The sequence below is a fragment of the Melanaphis sacchari genome, unplaced genomic scaffold (genome assembly GCF_002803265.2).
Source record: "Melanaphis sacchari strain LSU unplaced genomic scaffold, SCAv2.0 Contig32_pilon_pilon, whole genome shotgun sequence".
In the NCBI taxonomy this organism is placed as follows: Eukaryota; Metazoa; Arthropoda; class Insecta; order Hemiptera; family Aphididae; genus Melanaphis; species Melanaphis sacchari.
In genome coordinates this window covers 1,042,910-1,063,496 of record NW_020271199.1, presented here as the reverse complement: position 1 = coordinate 1,063,496, position 20,587 = coordinate 1,042,910, and the positions used below count along the sequence as shown (strand labels likewise).

At 23.7% G+C, this 20,587-nt stretch overlaps 1 protein-coding gene and 1 long non-coding RNA gene across 6 annotated transcripts; both read right to left on the bottom strand.

The window, feature by feature from the left end:
- Positions 1 to 1,163: 1,163 nt before the first annotated feature.
- On the bottom strand, positions 1,164 to 6,576 carry LOC112596560. Of its 2 annotated transcripts, XR_003114779.1 has the most exons (6): positions 6,466 to 6,576; positions 6,186 to 6,315; positions 3,154 to 3,279; positions 2,131 to 2,196; positions 1,773 to 2,066; positions 1,164 to 1,683 (listed from the first exon to the last, which is right to left on the bottom strand). It is a non-coding gene; the product is annotated as an uncharacterized LOC112596560 (long non-coding RNA). The 2 variants fall into 2 exon arrangements; XR_003114780.1 differs by lacking the exon at positions 3,154 to 3,279.
- Positions 6,577 to 9,673: 3,097 nt separating this feature from the next.
- Positions 9,674 to 20,405, bottom strand: LOC112596578. 4 transcript variants are annotated; one of them, XM_025342335.1, is made up of 5 exons: positions 20,299 to 20,405; positions 17,106 to 17,330; positions 11,939 to 12,169; positions 10,578 to 10,855; positions 9,674 to 9,906 (listed from the first exon to the last, which is right to left on the bottom strand). In XM_025342335.1, the coding sequence occupies exons 2-4, from the start codon at positions 17,322 to 17,324 to the stop codon at positions 10,589 to 10,591; spliced, it is 717 nt and encodes a 238-aa protein (XP_025198120.1). In that variant the 5' UTR covers positions 17,325 to 17,330; positions 20,299 to 20,405; the 3' UTR covers positions 9,674 to 9,906; positions 10,578 to 10,588. The 4 variants fall into 4 exon arrangements, with proteins under 4 accessions (XP_025198120.1, XP_025198121.1, XP_025198119.1 ...); XM_025342336.1 differs by lacking the exon at positions 20,299 to 20,405 and adding an exon at positions 18,795 to 18,861; XM_025342334.1 differs by lacking the exon at positions 20,299 to 20,405 and adding an exon at positions 18,305 to 18,504.
- Positions 20,406 to 20,587: the final 182 nt, after the last annotated feature.

Sequence of the window (20,587 nt, the reverse complement as noted above, 5' to 3'; positions counted from 1 at the left end):
ACTATGATTAATTAGCAAAAACTTAATATACAGCAACATATAACTAATTTAAATATTTCCAAATTACAAATAGAATGAGCTTAGATTATTCTGAGTTAATACGTGTATATGTTATATAATAAACATGCATATTATAAATAACATTTTTAAAACTCTTACTTATTTAATTTAATAATCAGCAAATTATATTGAGTAAATTTTGTATCTCACTAGCGAACACATGTCTTGAAATACATAAAAATTTATTTCATAACCAAATATAATAACTCAGTCATAATTAACATTTCAATATTCTAAATTAAAGCACTTAAACAAAATGTGTATTTTAATATCAGAATTATATTTAAATGTACTACTTAAATATCAAGTAAATTCCTCAGTTAACAATTTTGCTAGTTAATAGTATACAGAGTCCTAATAATCACCCATTTTTAGTTAAAATACACGTATACCATTTTTATGTATATAAAAGCGTACACATACTCTACATGTTAGATACTTTAAATATAATACACTCTTAATTGTTAACAAAATCCTTCTCAAACATTCGTCTAAAACTAATTGATACACATATTATTTATAATTTTGCATGTCTGAATTTTTACTTTATTAATAAATCAATAAAAAAAAAAAATAATAACCAAACAATAGTTTTTGATTTCAGTTTTGATTACCTGATGAAAATAGATTCAACTATTTTAATACAAGATGATAATTACTTTTTCTATTCAAGCTAAACAATTAAATTTAAATAAAAATACAACATGAAATTAGGATAAATATATTTACCCATGGTTTTCTAAAATAATAAGGAAATAATTTCAAATCGTGAATTTTAAATAAGAAACATTTAATGTTAATAAAATATAGACAACCATTTGTTTATTACCCAAGTTTTCAAAAAATATTAAAATATATTCGACCTATAAATAATTTATAATAACATTTATATAAAACAATTGATTATATTAATGTAAAAAAAAATAAAGATGTACTAACATATGTATATAAAAATACAAAGTTTACAATACAGCTCCTCATATCAATAACTTTTAACTTCTATTAATACATTTATTTCAACAATGTTAATATGTAAATGTCAAGGTATATATTATTTTAGAATTGAAGACAGGTAGATAACAGAACTAAGGTATAAATTATTCCTTTAAACAACATTGTAGATATATTGATACATAGATAGCATAAAGTCAAATAGTTATGTGTATATTGATTATTTTCAAGTTTGTTAGTTAACAAATTATTTTCTATTATTTTCAAAATAAATACATTTATAGGTTTGATAAGTAACCGAAGGCATTTGTGTTGAATAAACACTATGCAAACAGATTTAAAATTGTGTTGAAAATAAAATGTTACATAAAAAAAAATTGACAACTTCAAGCCCATAGGGCTCTACACTAAAGAGCCAAAATAATTTGTATGTAGTATAATTTGTTTTCACTAGTTAACTTCATGTCTGAATCTACAGCAACTTAGATGGGGTTGATTAGGGATTGATCACCAGTCACTCCACCAACCTCTTTGCTAACACAAAGCAATAGATACAAAAATATCCAATTGCATCTAAATGTTTAAATATATTTCCAATTTTAAACACTTCATCTTAAGGACCATCCATTAGATATATTAACTCCAACTTCTAATATATGAGGTTTGGAAAATCTAGAACACATTAGATGCACATAGAACGAAAAATAAAATTATTTTACAATGTTTCTTCATTAAAACAAGTTGTTTGTTGATAAGAATACCTTAGAAATCGTTGACAAGTGAAGATTTAGTCAATATATAAATAATTAAGCGTTGAAGTAGTATAATCTTCAACACTGGTCATGGCTAATAATTATAGCGATGAATAAACAATAACCTTCTAATAAACCCTAGAATTAACAACCTAACTCAGGGTTTAACGGTGGAGAAAGTTTTCCAACATGTGTGTAATGATGGTTGAATATTAATAATGACGTGGTGTTGGATTCACAATACTATATACCAATCCAATTGGTCAAATAATTGTGTAATGAAAACCCACTCCTCTATCCTTACTGAAAATAGTGTATCTTATAAAATCCAAATTTTATATAAAAATAAAGTTATGGTAGTACTTACCTTAAATTAGGCAAAAAGTCCTTACTTACAACATTGTCGTATTGTATACACATAATCAACTTTTACCTGTGTAAGAAAATAAACTTAAATTAGACAAATAAAGTTTACTTTAGAAGAAAAAAAATACATTTTAATCAAAATAATAATAATTAACAATGGATAGTGTACACTTAAAAATAAAAATAAATTAATGTAAATTGTATTCTAAAAAATTAATAAATTATCATTAAAAAAACATATTCATCATTTATTGTTCTTATTCAATTCAAACTTAAATTCATCTACCAAAAAAATCACTACCTCTTATTATGTAATAAATAATACTTAATTTCATAAACATTACGATAAAATAATAATGGAGTGCTTAACACCATTCTTTAAATTTAATTAATGAACACTTTTAATTAAGCTATTAAATTGTTCTACTTAGCCATTTTGGCTGCAAAATGGATTTAATAAAAAATTAATTGTTACATGATACACCAAGGTTTGTTGAAGCTTAATACTCATCAAAGTTATATTAACTCTTCAGCAATTTTTATTTGAATTCAGGCAAAAGTGCAGAGTGATGATGTGTTAACAAGTTTTAATAACTGACTAAAATTTAATGATTCGGAATAAGATCATTAATTTAATTGATTGATAACCAATAATTTAATGACTTAATAATGCTGGTGAATGAGAATAACTTTTTATTAAATTAACAACGTATAAATTTATTAAATTATTTAATATATGTTTATGCAACTTGTCATATGCCAAACAATATGGACCAAACAACACATTTAAGATGACTTGTTATGAATCTATACATAGTACTTAATTTAATCTTTATGTATCTATACATATAATAAGTTAAATATTAATTTCGTGTTTCATAAGATCTTTCATGAATTAAAAAAAAAGACTAAATTTGTAAACTTTCAAGTTTGCTTTTGCTGATTGAACCATAATAAAATTGAATTATGAAAATAAGTATAAGACACTATAAGTATACATCATTTTACTTTTCAAAAATACTACCTTAAGATGCATGTTTTGTCTCTAACAACATTTAACGTGATCAAATATTCAACATTATTGATCTTCAATCACAGTTGTAGTTTTGATATTTATTTCTGTGGTTTCAATACCATTTGAAATTTCATACTGAAAGTAGAGGATTAACTAATTATATTTAGAATAAATTTGTTTTATAATAGTAATAATAATTTAATGCAAGCACCTAGATTTAAAATATTGATACAATGTTAACTAAAATTTTAGTTATTTTGTAACTATCGTGTTCAAATTTTAAGTCATTTTACATTAAATATGATTGAAAATGTTAACTAAACAAATCTTAAAAATTTATAAATGTTAGACTTCATAACAACTATGGTCACTAAGATACCTAAAACCTTTTTTTACTCATGAAATATTAATAAGTGAACAAAATATATTTGATTAGAATAATTAATAAATTTTAAACTTCCGAATATTGTAATACTTTAACTTTGGCTGCACAGACAATTTAAATGTTTCTTTTTTGAAACTTTATTAACTTAATTTATTGTTAATTATTAATTAGTTATTACCAATAATATCTCTAAATTAGACACTATAAAATTTATACTTAACAGGTAAATCAAGATTTTACAGCTACAGTTCTAGATTAACCCGTTAACCGCCATATAATCGTCAGCTGTCATTCAATAAGTATTAGTTATACGCCAAACATATTTTTTATGTTTTCCAAATTTGTATACACTAAATATTTAAAAAAATTTAAAATAAAAAACAATATATTATAGGTATCTATATTAAAAAAATTGTAATAATTCCTGCTGTCACGGTTCTTTTATTTTGGGGGATTATTGTGGCACCATAGAAAAGTTAATAATATAAAACTAAATTCATTTATAGTTGTCAACGGTCATACAGCATGGTAATATTGATAAACATGGGCGCCAGCGGTCATAAATACATAAAATTTAAGAATTATAGATGACTGCCGGCGATCACATGCCGGTTAACGTGTTAATACTAAACATAAATAAACAACAGGTGAATTTTCCTTTTTTACAAACGCGTTTTAATATTTAACTAATTTAATAATAATCTTAAAAAAACTATAAAATAATATTTAATATTTTAAATACATAAATAAAACTTGATTCCAGTAAACATACAATAAATTGTTTAAAGAAATATTTAATAACTCTTAGGCTTATTAAATGTAGGGATATTCTACTTAGTTGAGTTCACAAAAATATTGTGAAATTTAAAAATTAAATAGATTGAAAATAAAGAGAGATAAATAAATATCAATTAAATTTATATTACTACCTATCTCCTAAACTCAAACATTTCTAGAAAACTTTTCTTTTTTTTTTTTTTTTAAACAAATACTGGAAGTGCTAATTACTTTTGTATGGAATACCAATTAAGATAACCTATTAAATTATTTCTATTACTCTATTAAAATATTGCCATGATGAAAATAGTAAAATAAATTTATTTGTTAAAATATAATATATGTACTTTAAAGTAGCTACAAAAAAATATTATTTTCTTAATTACATAAATGATTTCAGAAAATGATTTAAGCTGTTAAAATGAATTTTGAAGAGAAAATTGGTGTGGTCTATACAATTATAAAAATACAATTTAGTAAGGCTTCTAGTAGAAATTGACGCCAAAGACAACTATATATGTATTATTTTATGTGAAAACAGCCTATTGGGTGACAAGACTATGTATAAAAATCTACCTAATTCAATTTAAATTCTAAAATAAACTTTATATGTAATATACATTTTACTTTTAGAAGATGTGAGAACAATGCTATCATTTAAGGAAATTCTAAAATTAAAAAAAATATTTGACTTTTTATAAAATAAGAAGTTATATAACTATATCACGAGTGGAAAACTCATGTTCTATGCTTAATTTGTTGAGTAAATTTGTAGGTTAATTTATTGATTAAGTTTTAAAGAAATATAATTTTCTTATACGTGCTTAAATATTTATTTACATAATACTCAAAGGAGATTCACTGTAAAAGCATAGCTCTGAAAATAAAAAATTAGTATACTTCCATATATTCTTTTGATAATAGATTGCTATCTAATAGTATTACATTATTAACATATCTAATAGGCAACAAACAATTTTAATAAGTTACGTCCAACAGCTATACAATATAAAATAATTAATATACTTTAAAAAGTTCTTAGACTTTTAATAATTATATAACAAATAATAAACCTAAAGTAAAAACTAAATGGTCAATTAAGCAATAATCGAAAGACTGTTAAGTTGATTCTGTTGGCAAATAAAATGAAATAAAATACAAGGTCGCTTAAAATATATCATGGTTTAGAATGGTGTTTTTGTTACACTATGAGTCATGACCTTGTTTTATTATGGATTGGGCTCAAAACCTTGTAAATTAATATTAAAAAACATTTAAATAAATAAAAACTAAATTTAAAAGCGTAATATTGTTGTTGAAATAGTGTGTGCGTTAGCTTGTTCTAAAAAAGCATTAGGCATGACTGATTTCACTATGAAAAATCACCATAATATCATATCGTAAATATGAAATGTATTAAAATGTTAAAAACGTTGTCAGACCGTATTGACCTTGTATAATAAACGTGAAAAAACAAAGCGGGTACCACGTAGTAATAATTCTAAAATGGGCGTTAGACTATGGATGGAGAAGAGGAGGGGAAATCGATTTCGTGACGGCGTACAACGTTGCCACTTTCGACGAGCTACGTTGGTGTAGAGGTGGGGCGGATCCTTTGTGTACGGCGTACGGTAGCGCAAACTCGAGAACACGAAATTCAGAATAGGTAATCAATACTTAAAAAACCACCCCATTCAAATAAAGTAAAGATATAACACAATTAAAGATTACATTTAATACAAAAACATTACTTAAGCGTGTGTGGAACGTGAGCATGGTCCATAATAATTGTAAGTGTTAAATTTGTTAAATTATTATATCAAAGAACTTATTGTAATACAAATGATTATTTTAATACAATACAATAAATTATACTTACGAAGTGGCGAAAATCAAGTCCGTTGGTCAGCTGCCGAATGTGGCAAAACAAAGGATTCGAAGCCAGTGCCCTGCGCTTGCACCAGACGGTGACCTGGCGAATGTGTTTTTCGGCATTTGGGCGGCAACATCTGTAACAAAACTCTGTAAGGCGTGTGCAAAATACGAATAATAAACCGTGTGAAATACGTCGTTAACATGTCAATTATAATAATATAATATTATTACACGACATGGACGCTAACACAATCGTAAAACAATGATGTGTAAATCGAGCTTACCGTCGTCCGCCATATTTGTTCTATGAACTCCGGCAGGAGTAGTAGACATTCGAGCATCCGTCAGCATTGAGTGCAAAGCGCAAATGAAATGTCGTCATATCGAGTGAGTATGAGAAGAGCCGTCGGTCGGCGAACGGCCGTCGGTGGGGAGGCAGCGTTCGTGAGTGTGCGCAAAGTGGAGAGGGCCGCCCTCCGCCGCCGTGTTATAGAATGTTCTAGAAAAACGTAGAACAATGACGTCAATAAAAATTAATAAAAAACGGCTGTTACGGCTACGATCCCATTTCGTCGGTTTGCACTGCTCATATTATAATATTCATGTGTTCCAGCGGCTGCGCACGAAACACTTTTTGCTCGTCGATTTCTAAACTTGACATGTATGGTGTAATAGTACGCACTGCGCAAAACCGCCGCCGCGAATTCATACGACTACACGCCATTATTGCTGTACAAATATTATTATAGTTTATAATATTATGTATAATGCTTTAACGTATAATATTACACATAATAAAAAAAATATATATGTATATAACACAGGCTCAAATAGTCGATATTATATTTAGTCATCCATATTAATAGACCATGTTTGAAAAAAAAACGTACAAATAAGTTTCTATTAATTTAACACCAACTCGTATAGTCGAATCAGTTGGTAGATAAAAATAATTGTTGAAAATATTTAAATATGCACGTCATAGCTAAATTTAACCATATTTAAAATGACGTACCTATCTATGTAGGTATTCTAATTTTTTTTTTGTACAACTACTGTTGATTTGTTCTATTTCATAGATAAACGCATTTAAATTTTTTTTTTTATTCTAGATACCTAGGTTGTACATAATCATTTATTCATTATTATTGCCATACATATCTAAATATAAAACTGTTATTAATAATGATGTAGATTTTCAATAAACTATTAATTTTATACGGAGTAATTATGATTGGAAATAAAGAGTTAAAAAATAATAGGCATTTAAGTTTATCCTTACAAAAATTAATAGGTACCTACAAAAAATAGAATAGTAACCGCGACCTTTATTGAGTTATAGTTTTGCATTATGGAATTATTAATTATTTTTTAGATTCATATTAAATACAAAATAACAGAGCTACAAGTCAAACTGTTCGAGTCCTAAAAATTATGCTTAATACAAATAATACATTGCTAATAGAAGCTATCAAAAATGTAATTATGTAGTAGGTATATGAATTTAAATCAGCTTAGTTATGTTTTGAGGTTTGAAAAAGTTTATGTACTAAAATTTAACTAATCTCTGCTGTGGATGTTTTTGCTATCGCATACCTAATTATTAATAAAGCGTCCTATGTATGGCACATAGCTTTTTAATTTTCCCCAGACCCCAAATAACTTAGGGACAGTTTTAAATGACATACGCTCTATTTAGTCTTTTTTTTTTTTTTATTAGGTAAAAGAATGTTTAGTCTTATACCTATAATTTAAAGTAATAATTATATTACTAACCAGATATAATATATAATATCACAAAAATAGAATTAAAAAAAAAAAATTATTTTAAATACTATATTACTAATTGTCTTATTTTTGGGTAGCAGATTACAAAAATGTAATTAATCTTATATTTGAATACAAGACGCCTATACTTGATGAAGACTTGATTTTAGAGAACTAATTGTCTCCCTTGGCACCAAACATCTCCTCATTTGTATAGGTAATGTATTTAATATAATACATCTATCAAAATGAAAATATATACAGAATGTATGTAAATGTGTTTACTTTAATAAATTTAATTTTATACAATTTTTTGCGCAATGTTTTACGTGATTTAAATTACGTAATATTAATATTTATTATTGTCTGTTGGTTATTGTTGACGCACGTGCAATATTGTTGTCGTACACTCGTATACCTATACCAAATTATTTATATTATTTGTAAGTATAATGTTTATTTTATTGTCTTGCTATTATTTATTTAAAATATTATAATAGCCAACAATTAGGTTATAAAAAACATAATTTGTCCAAATTCCTCATTACAATACCATGGAGTTCATATTAATTAGTGTGGACTGTGGGTACCTACCAACTTCATATTTGAATCACCCGAATCCGGTATTCCAGTACTTAGGTACATAATTACATTACCTATATATTATTAAATGATATATTAAATTAATATATTATTATTATACCTACCACCAAACGTTATAAAAATACAATTTTATGAAACTCAATCAATTATATTAGGTGAGTGTCGGTGCTTCACTGAAGAGATAGGTAAACCATATATGCACGGAATAATGTATAATATTATATATATAGGTTAAATACATTTTATTAAATACCTATGTTATATGTCATATAAATACCGGCTACGTACTTACTATATCAGTATAATTATATTATTATTTATTTATCGCACTTATTACGCCAAAATTGTATTTTATCTCATCTCTCTAGGTATAGATAGCGCAAGCTAGGAGTACCCTATTGTATAATAAAAAAAAAAAAAAAAAAAGTATAATTATATAATATAAGAATAGATATGATTCAGTGAAGATGCAAAATCGCTCAGATCAAAATCTAAAACAGAAATGTTTATATATATATTTATATATATGATATCCTACGATGATAATTGATAGGTATACCTACATAGTTCACTTTTATGCAGAATGATTCATCAACATGCTCACTTCCATTTTTTTTTTTCATTTATTAATTCAAAATATATTTGTATATACCTATAAATTATAGTCCATAATATTTTCAAGTACAAGTTACTTACATTTTTGTATGAAATTTAACTATTTAAAGATATCTACGTTCTTTTCTTTTTTTTAATGAAAACTAACTTTTTAGTGTGATTTGTTCAAACTGCAAGTGTAGATGACTTTTTTTTAAAATTTTAAAGTACCTATGTGTATATAATACATATTATATAGTATAAATACATATAAATTTAAATTTAAACCAGTAGTTTCTGTATTATTCAGCGTTATGTACTAAAGATAATAGTCCTAAGTCCATGGAGTTTACTGTATATGTATTAGTAGGTTATTAAGTCTGAAGTTAAAAAAAATTTTGTAAACCTAGGAATATTACATATTTGTCTAGGTAGTAAATTTTAATTTAGTACTACACATGACTAAATACTGACTATATTTTTATTTAACATAATATTATTACAAATAAAAAATACCTATTTGTTCGTTATTATAATTTTAAAAAATATGATTAACGTCTAACATATGAAATTATAGATTATTATTATTTAGTCCTAAATATTGGATGATAATTAAGTTCTTGAAGTTCAATATATTCAATATAATTATTATCATTATTTATTGCTTCCCACTGATTAGTTGTTTCGAAATGCACTTGCATAGTTCTATGCTTTTTCCAATTATTAGCATAACGGAAATGTTGTGAAAACGATCTAAACATCTGAAAAAACGTAGAAAAAATAATAGGTATGTCGTTGCATTATGATATATATCTGTGTCTTTTATTATAAAAAAAATATTGTTTAATAATTAATATACGAATAAGAATAAGTATCAACGTATAATATATATTTTTAGTAGGTACTTATTATCTTATGAATTTCATTTTTTTTTTAACCAATTCAAATATTATTTACTTGTAATTAACCTATAATGACTTAATTTAATTATAAATATATATTGAAAAAATCATGGCACCTAGCTACATTATAATTTAAAATCATAAACTAAATACACTAATTATTAATAGGTAGGTCTACTCAAGTATATTATCCACTAACAACAAGGCTATATTTCAGAATTTTTTTTTGTTTGGGAGAAAGGATATATAGCTCGTATTTACTATCGATAAAAAAATTAAAATATGTACTTGGGTGTTAAAATTTTATTTAGTTAGCTACTACTTACGTATAACTTATTTTTCTTAAATATCATCGGAATCATATAAGTTTATTTTTAATTAAATTTTAAATCATATTATCATAAATCATGATATAATATTAAATACTTAGTAATATAATAATGTGTTTATCAAGACAAAAATATTAGTTAAATAAAATTTAGACCTAAAAATCAACAATAGAATAATAATATCATTATAAATAATTATACCAAATTATCCTTCAATGATTAATGACATTTCCAACTGATTGCGTGTTAACTGTATGTACTTTTGAACAACAACCAAATGTTGCAAAGCATAAAATCATGATGTGTGGAAGAGCTAACATCATCCAATAAATAAAAAAATTTATCGGTCGTGAAAAATCGCCAAATATATGTTTAAATAAATTGCTAACTGGAAGCATAAGTATTAAAATGGCCAACCCTTGAAAAAGTAAAAATGTAAAACCAATCCATGTAACTTTTTCACAGTGTTCCAGTATTTCCTAAAATAACAATTATTATAATTAATATTTAATTTTTTTTTTTTTTACTTATTTGTGTTGCCTTGTTATAAATCAAAATAATTTTATGAAATATTGAGTAGTTTATGATATTTTAATTTAATACCAATTAATGAATTTTAAAAATGAATATAAACTTCTATAGGTAGGTAGATAGGTATACCTACTAATAATTCACTATATAATAGCCGTGATAGTTTTAACTATTCATTAAGAGCCTATACCTATCTATTATATTTGAAATTGATAGTTTTTTGGCTTTAACTTAAAACTTAAGTTATCAAAATAAAAAATAAAAATTATATTAACACTGAATTAGATATATTAAATACTTCTTTCAAACAAAAGATAAATTATTTTTTGAACCAAAATGATAAAAACTAGGTATCTGAAAATATTTTCTACCCACTACTATGTATAATTTGTATATTTAAATATACACAAATTGATAATAATATAATATTATACTCTCTATAGATATTATAGTTAACTACCTATTTAAATTTAAGTAATTATTTAATGTTATTATAAAACTCTTAAATCTTACACTAAAAAATAAATTTGTGGACTAAGTAATGAATAACTAAATAAAGGCAAGTTACCAAATTGTTCAAAATTTTATTAATTTTTTTTTTAAATACATATTTTATATATAAAAGGGTGATACACTTTATAAAAGACTCTTATTATGAATATCTAATATTAAATGGATCACTCTGTATATATATATATATTATAAGTTGTTTATCTATAACCTATAACCTTATTTATAATAAAATAATCTTAAACAAATACATTTTTTTTCTGAAAAATGCTTGTGCCTATCTCTGTTATTGAATACATTACCTAAATTTTATAAAAACGAGTTCTCATAAAATATTTACTTAATTAAAATGAAAATATATAAACATTCAAACTGCAAAATAATATTTAGATAGGTAATTTATATTATATTAACACATAAGTTTTTAATTATTTAATTATTTTTATAACTTTAATACAAAAAATATTATATTTAATACCTAAATAATAATTTTAATGCATAAATAAATATTGCACACTTACCACTTGCACGTACAAACATTTAATGATTGTAATAATCATAATAACGGGGAACGTAGAAATTACTTCCACTATCCAAGCACATGTGAAATACCATGGGTCTAAGAAACTGTCGCCCAAAATGACGATACACACAAAATATTGAAATATGCCAAGTAACAGCCAACCAAATGGTATTCCAATTAAATACGACAAAGGCATTGTGAATTGTTTGCTATACCACACGCTAAATTGCTACACAGTAGAAATCCATATAATAGTATAATTATTTATTTTTCAGTAATATTAAATATATACCTAATAAGATAAGATTATAACTTATAAGAAAATATTAATATAATCAGTAAGCTGTATTATGTATTAAATAAATTTATATATATGTGTGTAGATGTTACGAGTAAATTGGAAATTCCGAATTTTGAGAACTGTTCACTATTTTCAATCAATTTGGCCAAAATGAAGATGATAATTATAACAGTGTTAAATAATATGGAAGTATAGCGTATGCAAAGTATCTGCCCAGAATCATAAGGGAAACGTAAATTGAATATTTGAATCAAATTATTACTGTTTTAAAAATCAACATACTTCACAAATTTAATAAAATATTGTGGACATTTCCCAATTTTCGTGGCCAAGGATGTAACTGCTGCACGTGTATTAAATTGAGTATTGACTACATGTGTAAAGCAAGAAAGTATAGTTGAAAAAGTTACATATGATTAATAATTGTGGTTCGGTTTAAAAACAAATAAAATAAATAATAATTGGTTATTTTGTCTATTATGTTATATATTTAATCAAATTTAATATTTTAAGTTCATTGCTCATTTTGATACTCATATCATTCATAACTAGGGCTCGAATTTCAATGCATTTGCATTTTTTTCCGAATGTCTTACACGATGCTTTCCAAGCTACAAATATATTTCAAGTATACCCCGTGTTCTAAAAACAAATTTTTTGGGGCATTTTTTGACTTTAATGCAATTTTTAATAATTTAGGACATTTTTTACTTATTTCTCGTATTTTGACTAAAAAGTTGACTTTATTAAAACATAAGTACTATAGGTACATAGTACTATACGTAATATGAATTAGACAAGGCATTTTCAGTATATAAAAACTTGTTAGCAGACTACCATCGATAATTTAAGTTTCAAAACATTAAAGAAACTCTTATTGAAAAGCGTGTAATGCAATTAATGTAATTTAATTTTTAATTTTTATAATATACTTTTTTTACATAATAATTTGAGTTGATATAATAAATACATTTTTTGATATTTTTAGGTCATAAATGCATTTTTTGGTATTTTTAAGGGCATTTATATCCGAGCCCTACTCATAATCATATTGCATAAGTGGCATAACACTAAGAATGATACATATAAAAATAAAATTAGGCATGCTGATAGTAATATTTTTAATTTATTAAATATTGCAATTACCTAAGTATTACTCTGTTTTATTTCTATTTTTCGAACTTCGTTGAACTAATTAAAATATTTTAATTTTATCTATTTTTCTCATTTTTATTAGTATATTTTGTATTATTTTTGGTTAATATAAACATTTTCCTATATATTGAACACTAAAATCGTGTGTTGTGCTCAGATTTCCAAATTTTCTAATTCTTATAGAATAGAATATTATATATTATTGAATACTGATTATTAATAATAAACTATTATAATATAATCAAAATGTCTAAATTAGTATATAAGTATATTAAATTTTATAAACTACCTACTTTTGTGGTCCATGATGTGTTATATCAGTATTATTAATTTTATAGACAACAAAAATGACCAATTTCGGGCAATAGAAATTAAGTTTAATAATGTGAAAAAATAATAATATACATTAAAATTGTTTTTAAAATTTTAATTTGAAATACAACCACATAAAAAAATAATAATAAACAAGTTACTGCCAAAAGATTAGTAATATATATTTTGATTTAAGCAAAAGTAAAAATTTCCCTGAACATTTCTTAATAATTTGGAAACTCAAAATACAAAATAGGAGAAAATATGAATTTTTAAATAAAATAATTTTTGACTAAATCGGTTTTGTTGTATTTTAAAAACAAATAACCGTAAATGTTTGAAATTTTGCCAAATATTTATACTAGCATATATATACGCATGGTAAAATTTGTATTAGTACACGAATGCTTAGATGTTCATTTGTATGATGGTTTATGATAGAAAATTATATTTAATTTGTACTTTTAAAAGATTAATATTAAAAATTCATGAAAAATGTTTAGCCAAAAACCTTGATAGTGTGCACAATACGGAGTTCCTCAAACGTTTTTCATAAACTAATAAAAATATATCAAAAATACTTTATCACGCAATATTTTATAAAAACATTTAATAATTTTATTATCACAAAAAATCGCTAATAATTTTATAGTTAGAAATAAATAAAACATTTTTTTTTATATAGATTTGAATTATTATACTTGAATTTTATTTATTACTCATATCAATTATTTATAAGCTTTTATAGCTCAAATATTTTTAAAATTGGATATTCGCCTCTAAACAACTATTTCTCCTCAATCGATTTCGTAATTTAAAAATGGATAACCGTAAATACTTGAAAAATTTATTTTTTATTTTCTTCTATACATGATAAAATTTTAAAAATATTTTGACTTTTTTAAACCCATTAAAAGACAAAAGAAATGTTTGATTTTTTTTTTTTCAATTATTTTCGATAAAATATAATAAATACAATATACTTTTAGCAAACATTAAATTAACCGAACATAATACTTTTAGTAGAATAAATTTTTTATTAATAGCTGCAATATCAAAAAAACTACCATGAAGTACATAACTTGGTCATGTAGACTGATGATCTGTCTCCGCCAAGAATCGATTTTTGTATACAATGATAGGTAGTATATCATTGAATCCAAATTGTTTACATCCATTAAAACAGTGATCTATTTAACATCTACTATTCAAAAGAGCGTTTTTCACATTTCCAGCTAACCTAACCTTTTTTTTAGCTTTTGGTGTATAACAGTTAATAACAAAAAGTATGATCTATCATAAATTTAATACAAAGTTCTTCATAAATATTTAATAATAGAAACAAAAAAAAAAGTCGGGCTTAAGTTTATAATAATGTTTTATGATAGTTTAAATTTAGAATCAAGAAAAAACTTCTCAAAATCACGAAAATTTACAAAGAATTCATAAAACGTATAATATGTTTAATACTCAAACATCAAATTAAAAAATTTAATACGAAGTTCCGTGTAAGTTTTCATTATGAAAATGTTTAATTTAATTATATTGTAAGTGCACAAATATTTATTATAAGCATCTGTAGTTTAAATTTTTAAAAACTTTATTCACCATAAAATAACGATTTCTCATCAAACGATTTAAATTTGTTTAATATAACTCAAAGTGTATCAACTATAGAAACTTGAAATAATCCATTTTAACCTAAATTATTAATTCCAATAAAGTTTTCAAAACATTTAGATTCAATTTAAATTATTTATAAGCATTAAGATTTACAAGTTTTAATAAAAAAATTTTTTTATAAAATATCGGTTAAAGCTTCTCCCCCAAAAGCTTCAAAATCCCACATCAGTTGTTACTTTAGTAGTAATTCAAGAATAAATTTTTAAATATGTTAGAAAAAAATTTTTACAAGTAATTTAAATTAAAATTCATTAAAATCACAAAAAATTGTGAGTTATTTTATAGTTGAAAATGTATAAAATGTTCAATATTCATAACTTAGATTTAATAAGATTTAATACAACATTTTTCATAGGTAGGTTACCTCTTACTATAACCGGAAAATCTTGAAAATATATAAATACAGTTTTTTTTTAATAAATCGTTCGACTAATAGTACCCAATAGAAAAAAATGAATTATAATAAATTATTATAAATTTATAACATTATAACTTATAATAAATGATCAATTCAAACTTAACGCATTTATACATCCATAATATTAATTTACTTAATGCTTAACATTATACACTTGATAAATGATAAGTTAATTCTAACTAAACATGCGCGTACAGCAGTTTGGTTACTTTCTATATACCTATCCACATTTTTTTTTCAACAATAATATCTATTATTTTATGTGACTGAATCGAAAATTTAAATTAAATGATAATATGTACCTATTAGTACTTACCAATTTTATTTATTAAGTTCAAACTACAATTAAAATTATAAATAACCAAGGAATATTTAAATAAAGTTAGTTTTAATATAAGTAAATATAATAATTACAAACCACACATATTCAAGAATATCATTAAAAATTAAAATGGTCAATGTGAATACTGAATATTATAATATTTATGGATGGTATTCTACATCCTTAGTAGCTACCTACTTATATAGTTTTATGTAAGATGACTAGGGACCGGATTTATATGCAAATGCATATATGTATTGGAATAAAATTAAGATTATTCTTATTAAAAAAACACTAATTGTATTTTGCATATTACAACTCATTTTACTTATTAAATGCATATTTAATGCATATTAGTAGTTTTATAGTGCATATTATTAATTACAGCACATATATTTGTTTTTCATTGTATTTTTACGTTCACAGCCACATAATATCGATAAAATTACGACCAGTTATTATTGCTAAAATTACGATTATATACTCATATGCAAAATAATAAATATATATAATATATTAATGCAGATCAATTTTTGTTTTAATTTTTTATTAATATGGGCTAATATATTGAGGATAAAGAATGTTAAATGGCGAAGATGACGAAATACTTTTTATACTTTTAAATCCTTTTTATTTATTTGTTTACATAACTTCAAATAAAATATTTTCGATTCAATTTTTAGTGCGTATTTTGTAGCATATTACAGCATTTTTAAAGCATATTTTGAAGATATTTTGTGCATATAAATCCGGTCCCTAAAGATGACTAAGATGTATAGTCGTATAGATATATATAATGTAGGTACCTTAATTTTTAAAACGCTTTTTTACTTTAGAAACGTCAAGTAAAAATCTAGGCATGATATTTATTTATTTTTTATTGTACATTTTTACATAATGATATTTTTTATTAGTGTTTAATTTTAGTAACCATTAGGTAACTAGAAAAATACAACAGTAATGATAGCACTTACGTATATCATTCCTCGATTGGCCGTCATGCTTCTCAATAAAACATTATCTTCTATTCGCAGAGGAACTGATGGACCTTCACTCGTTTTCAGATCTGCAGCTACAGGGTCGTTTTCGTTATAAATCATTTTACTACAACATTCGTTAGCATTTATTGTCGATGGTTTTGGTTTTCCGGTCGCTAATAAATCATCTTTTAAGTGATTTTTGGTTACTGGCATTTTAAACTGAACATATTTTTGGAAAAAAAATTATTAATAATTTTCAATACCAATAAGGCTATAAATATATTAGTGTTGGGCAACGATATCAATATCGTGAGTATTTTCTTGATAATTTCGATATCGATATCAAAAAATAATTATCAAGAATATCGCGATATCGAAACATGAATAAAGTTGACGAATTTATATTTTTATATACCTTTTTATTACTTTTATATCTACTAGATAGTTATTCATGATATACTGTGATATATTTCAAAGAAACGTTGATGGAAAAACTGCTTGAAGAAGAAACTTCATAATAATAATAATAAGTAATTAATACACAAATAATTATAAATATATACAAATCAATATCGATATCGATAATTAAAAATGTACCGTTGGTCAACACTAATAAATACATATTATATATATTAATATTAATTATATATATTATAATATAGATACTTACCACTTTATACCAATTATTATTTACTATATTTTGTTTAATGCATTTATTTTTACAATTTGTTTTATTTTTATTATACGATATATATATTATAGAAAAATTTAAAATGGCTTAACTTTTAGTATATACTGCATATTATACAAGACATTATCTGGTAAATTTTTTATTCACGATTAAAAGAAAAATACACATTTTACTTGAATAAAAATGAATTATAGAAAAATTAAAGATGATTTTTGCTTGTTTAATTATGAAGATAAGTATCCTTATTAAATTACAAGTAAAATTAAAAAGAAAATTTTTAAATATGTCTGATATGTATAATATACAAATTTATTTTAATATAACATATACAATACATAAGCATTATGAAATTAAATAAACTCATTATAAAACTATAATCTATTAACAAACAAAATTGAATTATGTATATAATATGAGTATGTTATATCATTAATCAGTACGAATTATTATAATTGAGTACCTATTATATAACCTACTAAAGTTTTAGCTGTTCAGTAATTACCTGAGTATCTTTTGAAATTGTTATTTTGCGGATTGAGGTTTGTATACAAAACAGATTATAGACCATTGGAAATATAATAGTGTGACTGGACAACAGTTAACGTCTATATTAACTGCATTATATCTACATAGTGACAGCATATTATCTGTTGAGCTATATAGTATGTGACACCAAAATATCAAAATACCTTTATTATTATTATGACATTTTGAATAATCTGTTTATTGTTTTTATACATTAAGCAATCTGATTAAAAATTGCTTATATAATTATGAATTTTTGTACCTATCTAAAGTGAACAATGCAGGAACTATAATAGGTAGGTAAAAATATACTAATATTTAACTAGTAAATGTCAACTTTATCTAATTATTATACAATGGCACTTATATACACAATACAAAGGGCACTTATAAATTATTATATGATATTTAAGTAATGTATTAATTAATATTAACTTACTCATATTATGTGTTTATATAATATATACCTATATGTAATTTTAAACGTCCATTATCGCACTATATCAAAAGCGCAAAACGCAAAGGTGATAAAGGTGAATTCACAAAAAAAATATAAACATTTCATACTAATCATATTATATAAAAGAAAAATAATCTTCGAAATATATCAAGAGAGGAAAACTTCAGCATCCAAATCCCCTCCAACTTGGCTATGTACGTAACTTTTAGTATTTATAATATAGATATGTACTAAAATTATTATAGGACCGTATACATATTAAACTATATTACATTATGATCTAATTTATTACATTCTTTTAACACTATTTCGAATATTTTTTTTTTTGAAAATATAAGTTACATAGGTACTTCCACGTTGCACGTGAAAATTTAGTACTAATATTTCATAAAATTACCATTAATAAATAATAATTAAATTATGTATTTTACTTTTAAGTGGTTTCTCTTAAAATTTTTTATTTTATTGTCTTTTGAATCCATAAAAATATATTTTGATCTTAATGACTTCGAGAATAGTAAATAATATCTTATAGGTATTTGTGGACGGTGGGTGGAAAAAATAAATAATTTCACAGTATTTTTTTAAAACAATTGTAAAAATAAAAATAATTTGAAAAAACAGCGAATTTTTCACAAAAAACTAATTTTGGACTTTTTTGTTTTTTTAAAATAGGATTTTAGAGTATTTTTTTTTTTATATTTGAGAATGATTCTTAGTCGTTTTAGAGTGTATTGAAAAGTAAAAAACATTGAAATTTTAATCGTTTTTTATGATGATTTGAAAAAAATTATAGCCCAATCTTTGGATTAATGATGGGAGACTTTCCTTTTAGACATTTTTCACACGTACCTATAACAATTCCACTTGGTTATTTTCGCTAGTGTAGGGTATTTAACCAATCATGTTATTTTCGGTTAGATATGATAATAATTATATCTATAAAAAATATACTATAATACAACTAATACAAGGGTCTTTATAAATCATTAAATTGTGAAACAAAAAAAAAAAAAATTAAGCACAATATATCCAAACATATTTTTAGAAGTGTCTGGAATTTAAATTTGATAACCATGCAATCAATAACACAAAATTGTTCATTAATAATATTTTTATTTTTGTTGTTCGAACTGAATAATCATAGACCCTTAGAATTTCACCAAATGTTTATAGTATCATTTCTTACAATATGATATAATTTTTTGGATATTTTGATTCTTTTCAAACTTTTTTTAGTTATTTCTCTATAAATGTCGATAAAACATTTTTACCATAAGTCATAAGTCATAAATTTTTATTATAATTTAGGTATAATTATTTAAAAGTATTAAAAATACATCGGCTAGATTTAGATATATATAGGTACCTATATTTAACCATTTAAAGTTTACTTGTTCACAAAATTCATCAAAATCATGAACATTTTCAAATTATTTAATTAAACTAAATAAAGCTTCTTTAGATAACTGCGTAGTGCTTAATGTTTATAACTGCAACGAATAACTTACCAAACTCTGTATTATTAAATATATGTTTTGGACAAATTTCAAAACATCACTTCAACTCATCTTTAGAATTGGACATTTTCGATACCTATCTATAGTAATAGGTACCTACCAACTTATATTAGTATTTTTTCAAAAATAATAAAATGTTGCTTATACGGAACGCCAACAATTTTATGAAAATATAAATATTTGGCTATTAAAAATCAACTACCATCGAGACAGTGTTAATAATAATAATTAATATTTAATAGGTACCTCTAATACTAAATTGCTTATTATAATATTATAC